The sequence below is a fragment of the Oncorhynchus mykiss genome, chromosome 13 (genome assembly GCF_057628025.1).
Source record: "Oncorhynchus mykiss isolate SJ-2025 chromosome 13, ASM5762802v1, whole genome shotgun sequence".
Lineage (NCBI taxonomy): Eukaryota > Metazoa > Chordata > Actinopteri > Salmoniformes > Salmonidae > Oncorhynchus > Oncorhynchus mykiss.
In genome coordinates, this window is record NC_143034.1 from 5,500,545 (window position 1) to 5,513,116 (window position 12,572).

The 12,572-nt window shown below is 41.7% G+C and overlaps 2 protein-coding genes across 2 annotated transcripts in view; both read right to left on the reverse strand.

Moving 5' to 3' along the window:
- Nucleotides 1-12,572, reverse strand: part of LOC110511216 (uncharacterized) — a 101,349-nt gene that overhangs the window by 74,772 nt on the left and 14,005 nt on the right. The window lies entirely within an intron of this gene.
- LOC149978668 (uncharacterized) lies at nucleotides 3,419-9,801 on the reverse strand. The gene is made up of 4 exons (XM_090194888.1): nucleotides 9,196-9,801; nucleotides 8,733-8,827; nucleotides 8,372-8,549; nucleotides 3,419-5,242 (listed from the first exon to the last, which is right to left on the reverse strand). The coding sequence occupies exons 1-4, from the start codon at nucleotides 9,533-9,535 to the stop codon at nucleotides 4,179-4,181; spliced, it is 1,677 nt and encodes a 558-aa protein (XP_090051014.1). The 5' UTR covers nucleotides 9,536-9,801; the 3' UTR covers nucleotides 3,419-4,178.

Here is a 12,572-nt window from a genome sequence, read left to right on the forward strand (position 1 = left end):
ATACAAAATGTAATTTTTTTTACACCTTTATTTAATCTTTATTTAACTAGGCAAGTCACTTAAGAACACATTCTTATTTTCAATGACGGCCTAGGAACGGTGGGTTAACTGCCTTGTCCAGGGGTAGAACGCTAGAATTTCACCTTGTCAGCTCGGGGGATCCAAACTTGCAACCTTACAGTTAACTCGTCCAGCGCTCTAACCACCTGCCTTATTACACTCCACGAGGATCCTGCCTATTACACGAATGTAGTAGAAGTTGCTAGCTAGCATTAAACTTCTTATAAAAACAATCAATCAATCATAATCACTAGTTATGGGTGATGATATTACTAGTTTATCTAGCATGTCCTGTCGATGCGCTGCGTATCGTTGCTCCAATGTGTACCTAACCATAAACACCAATGCCTTTCTTAAAATCAATACACAGAAGTATATATTTTTAAACCTGCATATTTATCTAGAAGCAATCCAGGTTAGCAGGCAATATTAACCAGGTGAAATTGTGTCACTTCTCTTGAGTTCATTGCACGCAGAGTCAGGGTAGATGCAACAGTTTGGTCCGCCTGGCTCATTGCGAACTAATTTGCCAGGACTTTACGTAATTATGACATAACATTGAAGGTTGTGCAATGTAACAAGTATATTTAGACTTAGGGATGCCACCCTTTAGATAAAATACCGAACGGTTCCGTATTTCACTGAAATAATAAACATTTTGTTTTCAAAATGATAGTTTCCGTATTCGACCATATTAATGACCAAAGGCTAGCTAGTTAGCGGGCGCACGCTAATAGCGTTTCAAACTTCACTCTCTCTGAGACTTGGAGTAGTTATGGGCCTGCGCTTTTGTGGAGTAATGGGTAACGCTGCTTCGAGTGTGGCTGTTGTCGATGTGTTCCTGGTTCGAGCCCAGGTAGGGGCGAGGAGAGGGACGGGTACCGGTACAGAGTCAATGTGGAGGCTATATACAGGAGGTACCAGTACAGAGTCAATGTGGAGGCTATATACAGGGGGTACCGGTACAGAGTCAATGTGGAGGTTATATACAGGGGGTACCAGTACAGAGTCGATGTGGAGGCTATATACAGGAGGTACCAGTACAGAGTCAATGTGGAGGCTATATACTCAGGAGGTACCAGTACAGAGTCAATGTGGAGGCTATATACAGGGGGTACCAGTACAGAGTCAATGTGGAGGCTATATACAGGGGGTACCAGTACAGAGTAGAGGCTATACAAGGGATGTTTACATACACTTAGGTTGGAGTCATTAAAACTCGGTTTTCAACCACTCCACAAATGTCTTGTTAACAAACTATAGTTTTGGCAAGTCGGTTAGGACATCTACTTTGTGCATGGCAAAAGTCATTTTTCCAACAATTGTTTACAGACAGATTATTTCACTTATAGTTCACTGTATCACAATTCCAGTGGGTCAGAAGTTTACATACACTATGTTGACTTTGCCTTTAAACAGCTTGGAAAATGCCAGAAAATGATGGCATGGCGTTCGAAGCTTCTGATAGGCTAATTGAAATAATTTGAGTCAATTGGAGGTGTACCTGTGGATATATTTCAAGGTCTACCATCAAACTCAGTACCTCTTTGCTTGACATCATGTGAAAATCAAAAGAAATCAGCCAAGACCAAGGAAATATAATTGTAGACCTCCACAGGTCTGGTTCATCCTTCGGAGAAATTTCCAAACGCCTGAAGGTACCATGTTCATCTTTACATACAATAGTATGCAAGTATAAACACCATGGGACCACGCAGCCGTCATACCGCTCAGGAAGGAGACTTGTTCTGTCTCCTAGAGATCAACATACGTTGGTAAGAAAAGTGCAAATCAATCCCAGAACAACAGCAAAAGACCTTGTGAAGATGCTGGAGGAAACAGGTACAAAAATATCTATATCCATAGTAAAATGAGTCCTATATCAACATAACCTGAAAGGCCGCTCAGCAAGGAAAAAGCCACTGAAGAAGGACCTTGGCTAGGGATGTATACTTGTTTTGAATCCCAGCCACCATAGGAGGCCTTTTGCCTTTTGGTAGGCCGCCGTTGTAAATAAGAATTTGTTCTTAACTGACTTGCCAAGTTAAATAAAGGTTCAATAATAAATTAATTAATTAAAAATAAAGTACAGAGAGATAATTGATGAAAACCTGCTCCAGAGCACTCAGGACCTCAGACTGGGGCAAAGGTTCACCTTCCAACAGAACAACAACCCTAAGCACACAGACAAAAGACAACGCAGAAGTGGCTTCGGGACAAGTCTCTGAATGTCCTTGTGTGGCCCAGCCAGAGCCTGGACTTGAACCCGATCAAACATCTCTGGAGAGACCTGAAAATAGCTGTGCAGCGACGCTCCCCATCCAACCTGACAGAGGTTGAGAGGATCTGCAGAGAAGAATGGGAAAAAATACAGGTGTGCCAAGCTTGTTCCTGTTAAGACACCTGGCCAGCTGAGTGCAGGTGGGCTCTCCTGTCAACATGAGGCTCCTGTTGCAGCCCTCAAGGGCACATTGACAGATTTTCCACCTAGTCCTCTCTGGGATTCAAACAAGGGATCTTTCAGTTACTGGCCCAACACGGTTAACCGCTAGGCTACCTGCAGCAGGAGCCCCATGTTGACAGGAGAGCCCACCTGCATTCAGCTGGTCAGGGGCAGTGGTGCCCTGTAAGTAACAAATGTATCACTATCAGAGGAGTGTATTATGACATCATATAGAACTACTCAGACATTCAAAATATCACTTGATTATCAGAGGGGTGAATTATGACATCATATAGAACTACTCAGACATTCCAAATCATCCACATCATGAAGGTGGATATTGATCCAACCATTTCAAAAGTAATGACTGGGCTGATGGAAACAGGATATGCCTGTACACTTTTATAAATGGTGACAGACGATTTGTTACTTCGTTTGACATGGTGGGTTGTGTCAGTAAAAACGTTTTAGTGAGAAATGGCGATGGAAACTCCTTTATGTACAAATATTTATATAATAACCATCATGTCTTAGTTAACTTGGAGTCACGTGATGATATGTTGTGTGGTCCTCCCTCTAAAAGTTGGAAAACCATGTAGTTTATTAGGCTACAGATGAAATAAGTTATGAACTTCACAGTGGTGAAGCTACATGTAATGAGCTTGATGCTCCATTCCAATACATTTTGAGGGTGACATGATGACCGATGCTTGGTTGCAATTTGACAAATAAAATAATTGCTCTCATCCATAATAATCTCATCAATCGGGTAACAATGTTTATTCAACCAGTGGGAGCGTTGTAAATGCCCCCAGGAAAGTCGAAAGAGGAACTCTTCATTGAGACAATGATAAACAGCAATCTGTGGGAGAGTTGTGGTGGATATTATAAAATAAGGATCTGCTGGAGTCCAAGTCAAACCAAGATTCTTTATTTCTGAGCTCAGAGAGAATAACAGAGTTACACAGCGCAGTGTAGACAGTCTGAATTCCTGAAGCATTGGGTGATGAGCACATATCTTTATAGTTTCCTGTTCCTGGGCGGGACTTTATTCATACAAGGACACAGGTGCAAATTGGTTTGCAACACAGAATGATACTCCCAAGAACAGGAGCTTATAATAGGACAGTTTCACAAGGTTAGTCACATACTCAGTTATGTGGACACACAAACAATTAACATTTTCCATTACAGAGTCTGAACATTTTCATTTCATTAAATCAGCAGTGGGCCAACAATGCAAATGTCAACAATGGAACTAATGCATCACATCCAAATATCACTTGATTATCTGTAGTGCTGGAGGAATGACACACCCAGATAAACACAAAGAGTTTAAAAAAATGACAATTTAAAAGAAGGAACCTGATCTACTTTATATTCAAACTGACAGACTCCATATTCACTTCATGTCTTCTAATAAAAACAAACAAATATATGTTTGAGTATACCCTGTACCATTTAATTCCATATGGTAAAGACAGGTAAACACATTGTCAGTCAACAATATAAGACAACGGGAGCACTGTGTATGTTCTCTGATGAATTTTTAAGTCAATGTGATGTGAAATATCAACATACACGCTAAGAGAAGTCATTTCTCTCTCCTGTGTGAATTCTCTAATGATGTTTAAGTGACTTATGAGTAATATGTTTTCCCACAGTCTGAGCTTTTCTAAGCCTTCTCCTTTGTGTGCAGTCTAATGTGTTCTTTCAGGCTTCCTAAATGGGCAAATGGTTTGCACCCTGGGAGCAGTGGTAAGGCTTCTCTCCTGTGTGTATTCTCATGTTTTTTCAGGTTTCCTCTCTGGTTGAAACGCTTTCCACAATGGGAGCAGTGGTAAGGCTTCTCTCCTGTGTGTATTCTCTCGTGTTGGTTCAGGCATGCTTTCCGGTTGAAACTCTTTCCACACTGGGAGCAGTGGTAAGGCTTCTCTCCTGTGTGTATTCTCTCATGTTGTTTCAGCGCCCCCGACTGCTTGAAACACCTTCCACATTGGGAGCAGTGGTAAGGCTTCTCTCCTGTGTGTATTCTCTCATGCTGTTCCAGCTCCCCCGAACGGGTGAAACACTTTCCACAATGGGAGCAGTGGTAAGGCTTCTCTCCAGTGTGTATTCTCTCATGCTGTTCCAGCTTCCCTGAATGGCTGAAACACTTTCCACATTGGGAGCAGTGGTAAGGCTTCTCTCCTGTGTGTATTCTCTCATGTTGTTTCAGGTTCCCTAAATCGTAAAAACTCTTTCCACACTGGGAGCAGTGGTAAGGCTTCTCTCCTGTGTGTATTCTCTCATGCTGTTTCAGTTTCCCTGACTGGTTGAAACGCTTTCCACACTGGGAGCAGTGGTAAGGCTTCTCTCCTGTGTGTATTCTCTCATGTTGTTTCAGCGCCCCCGAGTGGTTGAAACACCTTCCACATTGGGAGCAGTGGTAAGGCTTCTCTCCTGTGTGTATTCTCTCATGTTGTTTCAGCACCCCCGATTGGTTGAAACACCTTCCACATTGGGAGCAGTGGTAAGGCTTCTCCCCTGTGTGTATTCTCTCATGTTGTTTCAGGTTCCCTAAATTGTAAAAACTCTTTCCACACTGGGAGCAGTGGTAAGGCTTCTCTCCTGTGTGTATTCTCTCGTGTTGTTTCAGGGTTGCTTTTTGGTTGAAACGCTGTCCACACTGGGAGCACTGGTGTCGTCTTGCTGGTTTGGTCATCCCTGGCTCTAGTTCCTCTGAGTCTGGTCTTTCTCCTGCCAAAGACAGTGTTATTTTTAAATAGAGACCCGAATGAAACCACATGATAAAACAACCTTGCTCCGAGGGTAAATCCTAAATCAGATCTCTCAATAACCTGAGGCCAGTTTTGTAGAGCTTCCTGGTAATTACTGCTATGTTTACATTACTTATTTTATTCATCCTGTTTTACAAGTCAGAACACAAATACCTAGACAGTTCTAGGACACTGAAGACACAAACGTCACTGGATTCCAATGAACAGGTGGTTATAAATATATAACTTTCATAGCTGTATGATACATAATGTGACCTACACACTTCCTTAAACATAAAATAACTAAAGTAATTTTGTGTGGAAGTCCAAAACTTGTTTTTACGTCGCAGATACAAAGCACATCAGTAACATCTCCCCGTTGTTGAAAGGGTTCGACACATTGCTGTTTAATTGGACCAATTTCTTATTTAGACATTCACAGATTTTCAACATTTTGATTATCGCTGAAGTCATATTTTGGGTAAATGTTCCTAAAACTGATAGTAACAACAAAAAACAAAAATATAAACGCAACATGTAAAGTGTTGGATGTTTCATGAGCATCACTGTTAGTCAACATTTATTATTTGCCAAGATAATCCATCCACCTGACAGGTGTGGCATATCAAGAAGCTGATTGAAGAGCTTGGTTATTACACAAGTGCACCTTGTGCTGGGGATAATAAAAGGCTACTCGAAAATGTGCAGTTTGATCACACAACAATGCCACAGGTCTCTGAGGGAGCGGGCAATTGGCATGCTGACTGCAGGAATGTCCACTGGAGCTGTTGTCAGGGAATTGAATGTACAGTACCAGTCAAAAGGTTGGACTCACCTACTCATTCAAGGGTTTTTCTTTATTTTTACTATTTTCTACATTGTAGAATAATAAAGACTTCAAAATTATTAAAAAACACATGGAATCATGTAGTAACCACAAGTGTTAAATCAAAATATATATTTTATTCTTTAAAAGTTGCCACCCTTGCTTTCTCTCAACCAGCTTCACCTGGAATCCTTTTCCAACAGTCTTGTAGGCATTCCCACATATGCTGAGAACTTGTAGGCCACTTTCCCTTCACCTCTGCGATCCAACTCATCCCAAACCATCTTGATTTGGTTGAGGTCGGGGGATTGTGTAGGCCAGGTCAGATTGAATCCATGAGCTGACAAGGTAAAACTCTGTCGTTCTGCCCCTGAACAAGGCAGTCCTAGGCCGTCATTGAAAAAAATAATTTGCTCTTAACTGACTTGCCTAGTTAAATAAAGGTTACATTTAAAAAAAAAACTCTTTATCCACAATACAGCAGGGGGTGTAAAAGCCATACGTTTTTTTCAGCAGCAGACTACGATCGATAATGTCAAAAGCCACACTGAGTCAAACAAAACAGCCCCAACAATATTTTTATCATCAATTTCTCTCAGCCAATCAGTCATTTGTAAGTGCTGTGCTTGTTGAATGAACTTCCCTATAAGCTAAAAGTCTATATTTGTTTACTGTAAAATAGCATTGTATCTGGTCAAACACCATTTTTTAGGGTTGGTAACAGGCTGATTGGTCGGCTATTTAAGTCAGTAAAGGGAGCTTTACTATTCTTGGGGAGTGGAATGACTTTAGCTTCCCTCCAAGCCTGAGGGAACACACTTTCTAGTGGGCTTAAATTTAAGATAATGCTAATAGAACTGGCAATATCGGCTGCTATTATCCTCAATCATTTTCAATCCACGTTGTCAGACACCAGTAACATGTCATTGTTGATTTTTTTCCAAAAATTGCATCAAAGGAGTTCCAAAACTTTTTACAATCATTCTTCGTGTAATTCATAGTGTAGTTTCTTCGTTTTACTCAGTTTAGTCACATGATTTCTCAATTTGCAATAGGTTTGCCAATCAGTTATTCAGCCAGACCTATATGCCATCTCTTTTGCCTTCCTCTTCATCATACCATTTTTAAATTCCTCATCAATCCACGTGGTTTTAACAGTTTTTACAGTCATTTTCTTAATGGGTGCTGCTTATTAGTAACTGGGATAAGCAATTTCATAAACGTGTCAAGGGCAGCGTCTGGTTGCTCGTCATTACACACCACGGACCAACAAATATTGTTTCCATTGTTGGAATCGGCCAAACTTGGAACATGGAGACATTAAAGAAGTGATAGGAAGTGAAAGAGACTGGGTGTTATGTCAGAAGTTAATGGTTCTCTGAAGAAAGACAGGTGGCTTCGGAATGTGTTGGGTGGACGAGAGGAGAGCAAAGTGTGAAACAGGGGAGACGAACATCTGTGGATTAGATGAAGGAGGGGTTGAGGTCAGGACAGATTCTCATCAGGGAGATAAAGGTCTGGTATCCTGTTACTCTCTTCCTGTGGAACCATAAGATGTAAGGATTGGAGAGAAGGAGTGTCTTAAGTGAGACATATATCTGGATGGAACAAATGTTGGGTTGTCTGAATTACAGATGTACAGAACCTTTGGGAATAATTCAACTTGGTTAAAGCTTCTCTAGTGTCCGTGAGTTATTTACTGTGAAAAAAAACAACATAATAACATCAACAACATAGGAATCACCACAAACAATTGTATGACCTCTTATAAAGAACATTAGGCCCAGTCTGTTGGAACTTTGGTTGTCCTAGATATGACTACTATATTGTGATCACAACAGCCGATGAATTTGGATACTGCTTTCAAACACATTTCTGCAGCAATAGTAAAGATATGATCAAAATATGTTGATTCAATTTCTGTACCGTTTGTAACTACCCTGGTAGGTTGATTGATAAACTGAACCAAGTTTATGGAAAGTTTTTGTAAAACAAGCACCTTACATTAGGTCATCTTGAAACTTTCTCTCTAAAGCTAACTTTCATCAAGGTTTTATATGGTCTATTGGTTCCTCTCTAAAGCTAACTTTCATCAAGGTTTTATATGGTCTATCGGTTTCTCTCTTTTCATTGGCCGAATCCTTTTTCAGTGTTATGATATTCATTACATCCATATACACTACTCTATCTTCCTGTCAACTAACAGAACTCTGCTGGTTGTCCTGGTAACAGATACCAGTGGGCAGATCTATTTATTTGTTCAAACTGAACTACAGCACTTACTTTGATGTGTCAAATCTGATCCTTTCTTCTCTTCTCCTCCTCTCACAGTTCCACTCAGCCCTGTTGTTTTCCTGCAGTCCACCAGCAGCACAGACAACCTCTTCATACCCAGCAGTAAGGTGTTTCCGGGAGAGGCATGACACGGGGACTCCGGGAGAGAGGAAGGGCTAGCGTTGTCCTGGTAACCATAAAGAGGAGACACAGACACATACCATTATGGATGCTGATGTCACTGTTGTCATAAACTGCTTTACAGAAACACAGCCCAGACCCAGATAGAGCAAGCTGTATGCTAGACCAGACCAAGCTGTATGCTAGACCAGACAGACCAAGCTGTATGCTAGACCAGACCAAGCTGTACCATCTGGTGTTCTGATCTGGAGAGACTCTTCTCTGCCTCGTCAGCATCAGGATGTTGAGTCTCCCCAGAGGATCCACGATAGTCATGTCTCTCTCCTGTGTTAACGAGAACATCAAACAGATGGTGAACTTATTACCATCATCAATTATTACTGTCTATTACAGTCATAGGGTCTTATCAGAGGCATTAATATCTCTAAATTAATTGGGTGCCTTTTGTGTCCCTTTGATATTTTAAGTATAAATTATGCTCCATTATTTCATTTTAAAAGCCTGTTATATATAATTAAATCTAATTTAAAAGTCCCAAAAATACATGTAGCAATGGCAGATTGACCCTTTAACAATTTATATAGTACTGAACATCACATTGAAGTGAAGAACTTAAGTAGAATGCCCCTTAAAACCACACATTAGTTCAACAACTGCATAGTTTGTGCCCCTGTTTTTAAGACAATACTCACTGGTGTTAATGAGATATTCTGTCTCCTCCTCTTTCACTCCCAAAACGTCTTCCTCCTTCACCTTTACTGAGATATAAGCTTTTAGAGAGGAAGAGGATGCTTTCTCTTCTTTCCCTATAACAGCCTCCTCTTCCATTCTGAAAGGTTCTTTCTCTCCTTTCACTGTAATATCCTCCTCTTCGTCTTTCACGACAATGTTCAGCGGCAGAGCATCTTTCTCTCCTTTCACTGTAATATCCTCCTCTTCATCTTTCACGACAATGTTCAGCGCCAGAGCTTCTTTCTCCGTACAGCAGACATCCACTTCTTTAGCAGGGGGTGAGTAGTTTAATGAGCTCATGGTCAGGGATGTTAGCTAGCTAGTTAGCATTAGCGAATAGCCTAGTGCTAGGCTCAGTATCAATCTTTAACAAATTTGCAAATTGAACAAGCAAATTAGGTTCAAGTTAACGTCAACTGAAATGTGTTTTAAACACTGCGATTAGCTAATGCACATTAACATGGTCTAAAACGTCAATCTGTAAGTTTTATGTTGTCTAGCAAGCTATCGAGGTGGTTGAAAGAGTTGGCGCCTTGTTGTTCTTGAAGAAGCGTCCCGTCCAGTCCATTATACGTCACGCAAGAAGCATCACCTGAAAGACGCTCATCGCCATCTGCTGACTGGAGTGGGTAACGCAGTTTGGAAACAATAGTTCCAACACTTTTTGTATTGGAAAGAACGTCATAATTATTTAACAACAAGCTGATATATTTTCTCTTTCGTCATACAACTACTACTTTCCTGTACACAGACGTAGAAGCGTAATATGAATATGTAGATGATGCATAAATACTTCCATGAATAGGTAGTGTGTTAATACACATTTTCTCTGTTAATTTTTTACACAAATTATCAATGAACCTACTAGGTACCTCCCCAAAGCCTTAAACACGGGCACCCTCATAGATATCATCCTAACCAACTTGCCCTCTAAATACACCTCTGCTGTTATCAACCAAGATCTCAGCGATCACTGCCTCATTGCCTGCATCCGTAATGGGTCAGCGGTCAAACGACCTCCACTCATCACTGTCAAACGCTCCCTGAAACACTTCAGCGAGCAGGCCTTTCTAATCGACCTGGCCGGGGTATCCTGGAAGGATATTGATCTCATCCCGTCAGTAGAGGATGCATGGGTATTTTTTTTAAAATGCCTTTCTAACCATCTTAAATAAGCATGCCCCATTCAAGAAATTTAGAACCAGGAACAGATATAGCCCTTGGTTCTCCCCAGACCTGACTGCCCTTAACCAACACAAAAACATCCTATGGCGTTCTGCATTAGCGTCGAACAGCCCCCGTGATATGCAGCTGTTCAGGGAAGCTAGAAACCATTATACACAGGCAGTTAGAAAAGCCAAGGTTAGCTTTTTCAAGCAGAAATTGGCTTCCTGCAACACTAACTCAAAAAAGTTCTGGAACACTGTAAAGTCCATGGAGAATAAGAACACCTCCTCCCTGCTGCCCACTGCACTGAAGATAGGAAACACTGTCACCACTGATAAATCCACCATAATTGAGAATTTCAATAAGCATTTTTCGATGCTGGCCATGCTTTCCACCTGGCTACTCCTACCCCGGTCAACAGCACTGCACCCCCCACAGCAACTCGCCCAAGCCTTCCCCATTTCTCTTTCTCCCAAATCCAGTCAGCTGATGTTCTGACAGAGCGGCAAAATCTGGACCCTACAAATCAACCCGGGCTAGACAATCTGGACCCTTTCTTTCTAAAATGATCTGCCGAAATTGTTGCCACCCCTATTACTAGCCTGTTCAACCTCTCTTTCGTGTCGTCTGAGATTCCCAAAGATTGGAAAGCAGCTGCGGTCATCCCCCTCTTCAAAGGGGGGGACACTCTTGACCCAAACTGCTACAGACCTATATCTATCCTACCTTGCCTTTCTAAGGTCTTCGAAAGCAAAGTCAACCAACAGATTACCGACCATTTCGAATCTCACCGTACCTTCTCTGTTGGTCATGGGTGTACCTCAGCCACGCTCAAGATCCTAAACGATATCTTAACCGCCATCGATAAGAAACATTACTGTGCAGCCGTATTCATTGATCTGGCCAAGGCTTTCAACTCTGTCAATCACCACATCCTCATCGGTAGACTCAACAGCCTTGGTTTCTCAAATGATTGCCTCGCCTGGTTCACCAACTACTTCTCTGATAGAGTTCAATGTGTAAAATCGGAGGGTCTGCTGTCCGGACCTCTGGCAGTCTCTATGGGGGTGCCACAGGGTTCAATTGTTGGACCGACTCTCTTCTCTGTATACATCAATGATGTCGCTCTTGCTGCTGGTGAGTCTCTGATCCACCTCTACGCAGACAACACCATTCTGTTTACTTCTGGCCCTTCTTTGGACACTGTGTTAACAACCCTCCAGGCAAGCTTTAATGCCATACAACTCTCCTTCCGTGGCCTCCAATTGCTCTTAAATACAAGTAAAACTAAATGCATGCTCTTCAACCGATCGCTGCCTGCACCTGCCTGCCTGTCCAACATTACTACTCTGGACGGCTCTGACTTAGAATACGTGGACAACTACAAATACCTAGGTGTCTGGTTAGACTGTAAACTCTTCTTCCAGACCCACATCAAACATCTCCAATCCAGAGTTAAATCTAGAATTGGCTTCCTATTTCGCAACAAAGCATCCTTCACTCATGCTGCCAAACATACCCTTGTAAAACTGACCATCCTACCAATCCTCGACTTCGGTGATGTCATTTACAAAATAGCCTCCAATACCCTACTCAAAAAATTGGATGCAGTCTATCACAGTGCAATCTGTTTTGTCACCAAAGCCCCATATACTACCCACCATTGCAACCTGTACGCTCTCGTTGGCTGGCCCTCGCTTCATACTCGTTGCCAAACCCACTGGCTCCATGTCATCTACAAGATCCTGCTATGTAAAGTCCCCCCTTATCTCATCTCGCTGGTCACCATAGCATCACCCACCTGTAGCACGCCCTCCAGCAGGTATATCTTTCTGGTCACCCCCAAAACCAATTATTTCTTTGGCTGCCTCTCCTTCCAGTTCTCTGCTACCAATGACTGGAACGAACTACAAAAATCTCTGAAATTGGAAACACTTATCTCCCTCACTAGCTTTAAGCACCAACTGTCAGAGCAGCTCACAGATTACTGCACCTGTACATAGCCCACCTATAATTTAAGACCAAACAACTACCTCTTTCCCACTGTATTTATTTTATTTATTTATTTATTTTGCTCCTTTGCATCCCATTATTTTATTTCTACTTTGCACATTCTTCCACTGCAAATCTACCATTCCAGTGTTTTACTTGCTATATTGTATTTACTTTG

Excerpts from the sequence above, each read along its gene's own strand:
- LOC149978668 (XM_090194888.1), bottom strand. The coding sequence starts at position 9,535 with ATGAGCTCATTAAACTACTCACCCCCTGCTAAAGAAGTGGATGTCTGC. Across the intron at positions 8,828-9,195 it reads AGAATATCTCATTAACACCA|GAGAGAGACATGACTATCGT; the intron begins GTGAGTATTGTC and ends TCGTTAACACAG. Across the intron at positions 8,550-8,732 it reads CCAGATCAGAACACCAGATG|GACAACGCTAGCCCTTCCTC; the intron begins GTACAGCTTGGT and ends TATGGTTACCAG.